This window comes from Terrapene carolina, unplaced genomic scaffold (assembly GCF_002925995.2).
Source record: "Terrapene carolina triunguis isolate 2854851 unplaced genomic scaffold, T_m_triunguis-2.0 Scaffold66, whole genome shotgun sequence".
Taxonomy (NCBI): Eukaryota; Metazoa; Chordata; order Testudines; family Emydidae; genus Terrapene; species Terrapene triunguis.
The window spans coordinates 20,186,602-20,197,571 of NW_020664417.1; the positions used below are offsets into that span (position 1 = coordinate 20,186,602).

Here is a 10,970-nt window from a genome sequence, read left to right on the forward strand (position 1 = left end):
TGGTATTACTGGAAAATTGCTTACTTTCTCATTTTACCATATAATTATAAAATAAATTTATTGGAATATAAATATTGTACTTACATTTCAGTGTATCGTATATAGAGCAGTATAAACAAGTCATATGAAATTTTAGTTTGTACTGACTTTACTCGTGCTTTTTATGCAGCCTGTTGTAAAATTAGGCAAATATCTAGATGAGTTGAGTGCCCCCCTGGAAGACCTCTGCGTACCCCCAGGGGTACACATACCCCTGGTTGTGAACCACTGTGCTAAATTATATTTCAGCTTTTTACTATGGAAAGTCAAGGTGTTTTACTACTAGCAGTTTCATGATTTACACTGTTTTATTTAGGCACTGCATTTGTAAAGTATTCTGTGCATAATACATTACCATTGTTTTATTTCAAACCACTGGGTCCCCCATATACCTAACCTGAAGAAGTGTCTATACACTGTAGTAGCTGTGGGTGGTAGTATGTTACCATCAAGATGTATGGCCAAATTCTGTCCTTGGATACATACATACAGCGCCTGTTAAAGTTAATAGGAGCTGAACATTGCTATTCAAGGACAGACTTAGATCTATATAATATATTAACATATAAAAATGCCTGTATTTTCAATTAATTTGCAGTTTGTCACTTGAATAGGCTTTGTAGCAGTTAACAAGCTTGATTCTAGTTCAGCAAAAAGTGACATTGCAAGTTTTAGTACACTGGGGCTCAATTCACAACACGGCCATGCCTGAGACATAAGGAGGCTGACATTTTTGATCATAAATCAAACGCTGAGTGAATTCCCTGGTTTACTATTCATACAAAATTTAAAATGTCATGGAAAAAATCTCTAACCTTGAAAGGCAAAAAGGTGAATGAAGTAAGTCTGGGGAAGAGATTTGCTTTTTTGTTACGGATATTTTCCATAATGACATTTTGAGTGGCCTGGCCTGCTTATATGATATATATGCTATATATATCATTGGTAAGTACTTATTAATTGTAATAACATTTTTCCCAAATGGGGCGAAAGAACAAAAGTCTTTAAGGCATCCATGTAATTACAGCTGGGTTTATTTGCTCTCGTTTATATGGATGTGCTTTGGGCACTGTTGCCTCTGTATTGGGTTGTAATTTTCTTCCCTTTTTTTTTTTTTTTTGGCTTGTAGTTAAAAGTGATGCAGATCCATAATGACTTTCCATGCAAGTGGTAACTTTCAGTAGAAGCATGAAATTCCTCTTTTGTCTGCAGTTTTTCTTCTTGAGGTTTTCTGTCAGGAAAAGGTGTGTATGTGCAGGCTAGCTAGGAAAATTGAATTTAGCAAGACATTCCCACTGCCGAGCAACTCCAGGAACATTGGGTGTTTTTGCTCCCATGCATTTTCCTAACTCTGCATTACTGCATCTTTCTACTTTTTCCTTTGAAGATCTGATAGTTTTTGCTCAATGGGAAGTACTGCTGTTACTTCAGGTTTGCAAATAACAAGCAAACACATCATACACTTAGTTTATTAGTCAACAGCTGTTTGCCTCTCCCACCCGCCTCGCTTGAGAAGTTTGAGGAGCATAGCTTTGTGGAAGGGCTGAGCCTTAACAGGTTGGTTTCAAAGCAGCACATTCTCTCAGTCACATTCTTCATGAAATAGTTTCTCTCCCACTTCCTGTAGACCCAGAGAGCCTTAAACATGGGGAAATCAGTGTGGTCTCACACGTGAGGGAGTGGTTGGTGGGAGAGGGAAGCAGGCTGTGGAAAATATGCATGGAGGACTTTTTCAATCCTGGTGCACCATGAAATACTGTACTCTGCACAGCACTCTCTCTTTCTCCACGTGTTGGGGAAGGCTGTGGGCTGGGGAAAGGGCAGTGGACTGGCTGGTGGATTTGTCACTGCATTGGTCTGCTAGCCCCAACCACCCCAGGAGAGATTGTGCATGGAAAGTGGACTCTGCTACAGGCCTTAGGCTGCAGTAGCAGCTGAGGAATAGCTCCACTGATGGTTCGCAGTTTGAGGAGGAGGATTTCAGACTGATTCCTAGCCCATTTATCTGAAACTTTGCACAGTGGTTGAGGAATCGGACAAAAAATACTGCAGGAAAGCAACGCATAGAGTCACTAACGCAGTGCTAGTGTGTCAATACTAGAACTGGTCAGAGAAATCTTGACTCAGCATTTTTTGTCAGAACAGTAATTCAATTTCATGGACGATTTCAGGATTTAGAAATTTGGTTTCATTCTGATTCAGAACAAACCCCCCAAATTTTGAAATCTTCCACAAAATAGAATTACTGTTCTCCACCCAGCTCTACTGGGAGCCCTGGCTCTGGGACAGTCCACTGGGTAGGCTGGCCCAGAGCCAGGGGCATTGGAAAGTCCGCCTGAGGCTGCTGAGGAGCCAGCCGGGCAAGCTGGCAGGAAGCCAGGTAGGTTTAAATCTGCCTGACAGCCAGGTTCTATCAGAAACTGACCGGTTTCCAGCAGAAGTTCATCAAAATCAATGTGGTTCTGTGGAATGTTTCAATTTAGACACATCAGCCAGTTCTCCGCCCAGCTCTTGTAAATACCATTCTGAGCCTAGGTCAGATGGAATGCAGGAGAATCTGGTTGCTCAAGTTTCTGCCGATGTTTATAACTTGTGGGTAGTAGTTGTTGGAGATCAATCGCAGTGAAGCTATTAATTATCTATACAGTGAATAAGGGAATGGGTGACTTCATTGCTGCAGAAGAATCATTGGCTTTGTTTCCTAGGAAGGCATTGCATCAGAGTTCAAGATATTTCAGATGCTCCAAAGTTATTTTCTATCAATAAAACAGTTTTCTTTAAACAGATTATCTTCAGTTACATGTGATAGAATAGTCCATGGCAAGGAGAACCTTTTGTGCCCCCCCTCCCCCCACACACACACCCAACACGCACAGAGAAAAATGTTGATGTCTCTTGAGAAATAGCTGTTGTCACTCAGTGTGCAGCAGCAGTCAAAAGAGCTAACAGCGTAGGGAATCATTAAGAAAGGGATAGATATTTGGGCCCCATTTCATGGGCTTTCTCCAGGTGCTTTACGCCTCCGTGGACTGTTTGGTCAAGCTCAACTGGACCCGATCAAACCTGTCAGCTTCGGGCAAGGGGTGTGTCACGGCTGTGCGCTGTCAGGCCAGCTGTACACTGTGGCCATTGAGCCTTTCCTCCCATCTCCTCCGTAGGAGGTTGATGGGGTTGGTGCTCTGCAAACTAGAATTGCGGGTGTTCCTGTCAGCGTACACTGATGATGTGCTCCTTGGGTCTGGGGCCCGGGCGACCTGCTGCCGGTGAAGGCCTGCCAAGCCATCTCCTCAGCAGCCTCCTCCACCTGGGTCGAGCTCTGGCCTGATGTTTGGGGATGGGTGACAGGTGAGCTCCCTTCCACTCGTGCCTCAGGCCATTCAGTGGAGTCCAGGTCTGCTGCTCTATCTGGGTGTTTACCTTTCTGCCACCCATCCCTCTCTGCCAGAGAACTGGCAAGATTTAGAGGGCAGGGTGGCTGAGCGGCTGCAGAGGTGGATGGGACCGCCTCAGTGCCTTTCCCTGTGGGGGAGGGCACTGGTGCTCAATCAGCTGGTCCTGTCCATGCTCTGGCACTGACTCAACATCCTGAGCCTGGCCCCAGGTATCCTGGCCGGGCTCCAGAGGTGTGAGGGAAAGCTTGGTGCACATCTACCTGGAGTGCGTCAAGTTGCGGCCCCTTTTCCAGCTCCTCCAGAACCTTCTATTAGGTTCTGGCTGCACTTTTCCCCACACTTCCTGATCTATGCACATCCTGTCCGTGACCCCACAAAGTCATGAGACCGTCTCATCAACCTCTTCCCGGTGCTGGCCAATATGGCCATTTATAAAACCAAGAGGAGGATGCTGGATGGGGAGGTGCTCTGCAACTGTGGGTATTCCGTTCTGTTCCTCCCTTCAATCATACATCTGGGCCAGTTCCTCTGGGCCACGTCCGCTGGCTCCCTAGACACCTTTGAGGAGCAGTGGGCACTGTTCGGGGTTCTCTGCTCGGTGTCCCCCTCAGGATCCCTGCTTATGGCCTTATGACCTCACACCTGTCCCTGTTTTCTTATTAGATGTCCCCCAAAATCATTTGAGCCCTGTGTTTAGTCACTCCTCCTTTTAGGCTGGGGGAGGGGCTTTCAGATGTGCCCACCCACCTCCTGGAACTCATAGGTGTTCATTCTCTGCACTGTCACAGTTGCTGTAAGTTAAAATGGCCAAATACTTCTGTTTAAAAATTGTGTTCTCTTTCTCACTATTCAGGTATTGCAAAGGCTGTTTCTCCAATTCTATCTTTAGTCTGAATCATAAAATATTACTTTTTACCTACTTTTAAGTTTGTATTTCTTTTTACATTTATAACTCCTATAACTCCACGCAGAAAAGGGAATTGTCCTAGTGATGTGTCTTCTCCCCTCTGAAACTGGAAGGGAAGTGTCTTGTGACTTAAGCCATAGAAATTATAATGGCATCTATTTGATATTCCTGGTTCTGAAACAGACTTTGGTGTGTTTGGTGTGTGACTCCTGTCACTTAATCGCTCAGTACCTCAGTTTTCTTCATGCCTAAAATTAGGATGATACTTTCCTGCTTCAGTGTGTTGTTTTTTTTAAAGCCCTGTGAAATCCTTGGCTACAAGGCATGAAGTGCAAAATATTTTATTGCTTTAATGAAGAACAGCAGCTGACACAATGCGATTTCTTTTTTCTGTGTTGTGTAGACTCTAAAGCAGAGCCAGCCATCCACCTAGTTTTATCCAGTGATCATTTGAAACAGAGGAATGTGAAATCACTCACAGCTGAAGGTTGGAGAGATGCCTTTGCAATAGTGCTCCTGTACTGAGTTGCCTAGGGAAATGCTCTCTTTGGGATTAAACCTTTTGTAGATGAAGGTGAATAACAGTAATATTCAGCCTTGTTAAAGAAGTAAATGTTTAAGAACACAGCAAAAAATGCACAGAGCTCCTAAATGTTTGTTTAGTGTTCTAGAGAGTTACTGTTGCTGCTGTTAATTATTTGTATTACAGTCCAGGGACCTCTTGTCCTAGGCACTGTACAGTAGTGATACTCAGACCTCAGTGGTTCAGGAACCAAGTCAGTGGTCAACATTACCCAAAAGAGCCACAGTAGTGTGAATTCATTGTTTCCTTTCCTATAGTACTATAAATTCATATTTAAACAGTATGATGGGAAATATTTAGTTTCTATATATTACAATACCAGTATTATATTATCAATGTGACTGCATTACAGTAGACACAAACTGTATTATCTGTGTGCCTCTTCTGAAACGCACAAAAGAAGTTTGTATAATAGTGACCAGGGCTACATTTGACCATACTGTTTGTGTTTTGAGTGAGTCTCAGCTCTGATCAAGAACCCTGTTCTGGAGCCTCATGGCTTCGTCAGAATATGGAGTCTCCCTCTCTCCTGCAGGCAGTTTCCTTCTCCTCTTGCTGGTTTGGTAGGCAAAAAGGTTCTTTATTCCTCCAAAATCCTGTCCCATTTTGTTCCTCTCTCTTTCTTCAGCTTCGTCTCCCTGACTCATCTAATCTCTGTGTTTTTAAACGGCTGAACTAACACCTCACGTTTGTTCTCTCTTCTGGGGAAATTCCACTGCTCCAAACTCCCTTGCCTGAGATCACCTGGAATTAATTGGATTCTTCCAGCTCAGGCACCTTCCTTAGTATACTTATTGCCTTGCCAGAGAACAGTCATTAGAATGGTAATAACTTCTTTTGTTTGTCTATAGCTTCTTCTAGACAGGGTGTGTGATATATGACAGGGTCCTTGTCAGCCCATGGTTAGTTTATTACATAACGAGAGTTAGAGTTATACATAGAGCTCATAAAATAAATCATAATTCATAAGATGTTCATAGACAGATTCCCCAAATCATCAGAGTGCCTTTCTGGATGTCTGTGAGCAGTGGGTGATGAAACTAATGATAAAAGCAAAGCAACAGTAAATCTCAGGATGGCTGAAATCCTGAAGAGGAAAACCAGTGTCAAAGAAGCTGTCAGAAGGCAGGGGAAGGAGGAAATAGCAATGTCCTGAACACAATGAAAGTCTTGGAGATAATTACTCCTATTTGTCTGACTACCAAATGAATTCCCATCAGCCTTGTTATGTCTACAATCAGTCAGCTTATCTCCCTGGAAAACTGAAGGGGTTCCTTTCTGTAGCTTTGGGTGGTGATGCAAATTCACAATCTCTGTACAGGTGGCAGGTGACTTTAATGACAGTCTTGAACCTTGTTATGTTCCTTCTGTGTGATTAACTGAGGTCTTTTAAGTTATTTTAGAGGAAGAACACATTTAAACAGCTTTAAAAAAGACATGATCCAATTATACAGAAATCATACGCACTAGTTGTGCTCATTTTTGTAGCCTGCTATTGTTTCATCACTGTCACCCACTCAGTGACTGCAGTTTTTGGAGGTGTGTGTGGGTATTTGGCACTTGTTTTAATTCTGCCTTTTATGGTACAAGGGCAGTAATGCCCACCATTTTTGCAACTCCATTGAAACAGGCACGATCTAACTCGACTCTGAGGTCATGTGTTTCCTACAAGAAACAGGGTTGGCTATCTATCGCCTAGACTGTCTTCAAAACGTGGGTTAGACAGCTAGAAACACTGCACTAGAATCACTGTCATATTATATGGGATAAATGGTATACATGTTATGAGAGGGAGTGTTATAAAATAATGGGCTATGCAGTGCAGACTATTTTCCTCTTTCTCTTACAGCGGCTCTTTTCAATCCAGGGAATACAGTTACTCTTGATTTCTGGAAGAGGAACAGCCTTTGGTCAGGGGTTTGCTGTAGCATACAGATATACATATGCTTTATTTTGTTCTAACTAAATTATAATTTTAAAATGCTTTACCCTAGGACAGCTGTTGTAGATGTATGCTTTAGATTTACCAGACTGGCATGAAAGATCATTGCTCTAATGTGTTAGCTGCTCCACTGAGACTTCACAATCTAGGTTTAAAGAAACCTCTGTTCCAGTGTTGGCTGATCCACTTCTGTACAAATGAAGAAGATTTATGCGTGCTCTGTGTACTGTACATGTTCCTTCCGAGCGGTGGTGGGTCTTTTTCTTAAGCCCTTTGGATCCTGTCCCCTGCTCTGGCTCAAACTACAACAGTCGAAACTGCATCCAACAGTGTATCCCCCCACCCTCACCAAAAAGTCTGAGCTTTCATACAGTGAGAAAGTTTAATATGCATGGAGTGTGTTGTCTGGTGTTGGAGAATATTGGATGGCATATTGAATCAGAAATAGCCAATACCTTTTGATACATGTCTTATTGTAATAAACCATTTTAAAAGCACTTTCACAGAGTTTTGTGTGAGTAATATAGTGTGATATGACAGACACAGGGCTGCCAAATCCTTCTATGAAATAAACCTGTTTTCTAAAAAGTTAGAGTGTAGATTCTTTTCACAGGCTGTCTCTCTTGCTTGCTCTCAAGATAAGAGGCTCCTCAGTAGCTGTGTTACCTTAGGAACCAGCCAGATAAACATCCAATAAAATCTTGTTTTCAGGAGTTTGTTTCTGAATATCTGTATGAAATCTCTAGCTTATTTTCAGTAAGGCTGCCCCCCCCCCCCCCGACACCGATTCTCTATACCAGACAATAACATTTCTTCTCAAAGAGAGATGATTATGTCAGGGTTTGTTTCCACAGGAAACACATTGCATTCATTTCAGCCTTTAGGCAAGTGGATTTCTTTAACAGACTGCCTTAAATTTGAGATAAGATATACTAGTTGGTTTTTATTATCATCTTGGTAAGCAAGGCTTTTCTTACGACTTTATCTTTAAATATCTTTTTATGTAAATAACTTTATCACAAATATCCTTTTAAAAAAATCCTGCAGTAGGGGGCTTGTGCAGCACAGCATTTGAAAGATCTTTTCTATTGAGTAAAAACTTCTGTTTAAAAATAGAATCAAATCACTGGTTCTTTAGGTAGCCAATTATAGTAAATAAAAAAGAAAAACTAAAATACAAGTAGGTCAGGTGGCTGCTTCATATTTTTGTTATTAGCGATTGTTTCACCATGTTATGTTCAGAAATAGGGTTTTTCATTGCTGCATCATAGACCATGAACTCTTGATCTGTAACCACAAGCTGAAACTGACAGGCGAATTCAAGAGAAGTACCGCAGAGCTTTCTCTACAGCTGAATCGTATTAAGAGAATACATCAAAAAGTGGGGGAGGGAGTAGCACAGAGCTCAGAGGTGCCTGCATTTCTAAAGGTTTTTCCACTGGAAATATGGGATTCATACTAGGCTCCCAGAGAATATATCTACATTTGTATTCAGTTTTACACTGTGCCTCAGGTGAGGGGCAGTGCATTCTTTTTGGTTGATACACTACTGATCATCTTGTGTAGTAATTCACATAACATGAGCCATACATATTGATCTGAGCATTTCATTTCTTCGCCTACCCCTCTCCGGACACATCCTTTCCCCCCCTCTCCACCCTCCCCCGCCAACACTCAAAGGGAACCCATCTTTTATGTTGTATGCGTCCTTGTGAATTATGTTTCTGGATGAGAGATTTTTAGTAAAAAATGTAAGTTTTGTTTCTAACCCCTCCACCTGATCGATCTCGATCTTTCTCTCTCTCTCTCTCTCTCACGCATGCACAAAACGAGTTGTTTTTCACTGGTACAGCTGGTCAAATAATTAGAAACAAAGTAATACATTTGGTAGGGGTTTTTTGTTTTGTTTTTTAAACCAAATATTCATGAATGAATGTGTTTATTATTCACTGGTTGAGAGCCAAGGATGCCAAATCTGATCTGCAATTCTAGAAGGCACTTCATTTGGTAGAACATCCTTGAGCTGTTGGTGGTTGCTACATTTAGTGGTTTAAGTGGGTGCTGACATACTTTAATTTTGGCAATAGAGTAGACAAACCCAGAATATTTTTTTCCGTTTCTCTATACTTTATACAGGTTTCAGAAATCAGCCTGGCACTGGTTTTAAAGTAGGAAATGTTAAAAGTAAATAAAAAAACAATCATTATGATGTTTTTAAATGTTGGGCTTATTGAAATACGAACATACTTTAAGACCCTCAGTTGATGTAAATCACCATCGAGCTATTGAAGTCTGTGAATCGGGGCTTTAGTATTTTCAGGCATGTACAAGTCTGCACGTTATGTAACCAATAATGTAGTCAGACCAGCATAGTTAGCCCTCCAGGATGATTGGTGATGATGCCTGAATGAATGTTACTAACATGTTTATCATTTGAACTGTGTTTTTACATAGGTGTTGCTTGCACTTCAGCACCTTTATTCCAAAAAAGTTCATTTTTTTTAACCACTTGGCCTTTTTTGTGTGTCCTGAAATGAGATTCAAAATAGGGAGAAACTTCAGGTTTTTGTGTCTTTTAGTTTTTTTAACATATGAAATTCCTCCTTCCTGGCACGTGTGCACCCAGGCGTGCGTGCACACAATATATAATATTCTTGGATGGTAAAGTCATTGGGACTTCTCATCAGCTCTGTTCACAGATGAGCACATTGTTTATGTTCAGCAAATAAGGTTATGAAAGAAGTTTGGGTTTCTTTACACTTTGGCTTTCTATGCGAAACTTCATTGTGACTCATAAGTATACAAGTTTCCATTTTCCAAAGATTCTGGTTGGTCTGAATCTTCAACAAACTGCCCAGGTTGTGTGGCCTCTGGATCTCAGTCCAGAAGCATCACAGTGAGCATTGTTATAATATCACCGTTGGGAGAGGCTTTGTTCTCTTAACCTCTCCACAACCCCTGACAGAGGCCATGAAGGCCCATGCCGTGCTCAAATGTGACACTAGTGCTGAGAGCCAGCATCATGATCCCACCATTGTAATAGCTGCAACCTCTTTTGAAAGCCTCCAGCCGCACATGGCTTAGTGCAGTACTGAAAAGATCTTAAAATAGATTTGTCAAAACTTGTAAAGGCGTAGGTAGTGGCAGCTCAAATAATAGCCTGCAAGATGTGGTTCCATTGTATCTGCTTTTATTACATAAGGAATTGGGTGTTTGCATTTTTATCGAGTATATCATCAGTTTGAGAGATGTCTTTGTCCTGGGATATAGGACATGTAGGAGAAATACTTTGTCAGGAAATTCAGAACCATGGCTGGAAAATCAGTTCAGCGACCCCACTAATCTTGAGTTTTAAGGAGTTCAGTAGTCCCCATAGTCACAGAGTCCCACATGGAATGTTTCTGATGTGAAAGAGAATTGCATGCAAGTTATTAATGCAGCCCTGAAAAATTTCTTCCCTTAGCCCCAGTCAGATTCGTTCATCGATGGTCTCATGGTTGAATACACAGTCCACCACAACACCTACCTCAACTACCAGAACCCCAGCACCGTCATCTTTCCCCTTCCCCACCTCTGCCACAGGGAGTGACAGACCAGCTGAAAGGTACAATATACACTTCAATTTTTGTTGATGTTTTCTTTACTTCCTTCTCTCTCTATCATTGTCCTAAGGAAAAAAGCAAACTTGGGTCTTAATGTACAATACAACCTCAGAAGTTAGGAACACCAGAGTTAGGAACTGACCAGTCAACCACACACCTCATTTGGAACTGGAAATACACAATAAGGCAGCAGCAAAGACACCCCCGCCTCCCCCCAAAAAAGCAAGTACAGTGCTGTGTTAAGCATAAACTACTAAAAAAAATCAACAAAGGAAAAGCAGCATTTTTCTTCTGCATAATGAAATTTAAAAAAAAAGTATTCAATCCACTGTTCAGTTGTAAACTGTTGAAAGAACAACTATAATGTTTTGTTCAGAGTTATGAACATTTCAGCGTTACAAACAACCTCCATTCCCGAGGTGTTTGTAACTCTGAGGTTCTACTGTAATACAGCAGTGATTTTCAATCTGGGGGTCCGCAGACTATGTCTAAGGGGTCTGGGAAG

The 10,970-nt window shown here is 41.7% G+C and overlaps 1 protein-coding gene across 2 annotated transcripts in view; it reads left to right on the forward strand.

Annotated features, from left to right (window-relative positions):
• The window catches only part of ARHGAP10 (Rho GTPase activating protein 10), a 223,337-nt gene that overhangs the window by 199,629 nt on the left and 12,738 nt on the right, over positions 1-10,970 (forward strand). For both annotated transcript variants that reach the window (XM_024207560.3, XM_024207561.3), the window contains one exon: positions 10,327-10,467. In XM_024207560.3, coding sequence (XP_024063328.2) covers positions 10,327-10,467 — 141 coding nt within the window. The remainder of the gene's footprint in view (positions 1-10,326; positions 10,468-10,970) is intronic.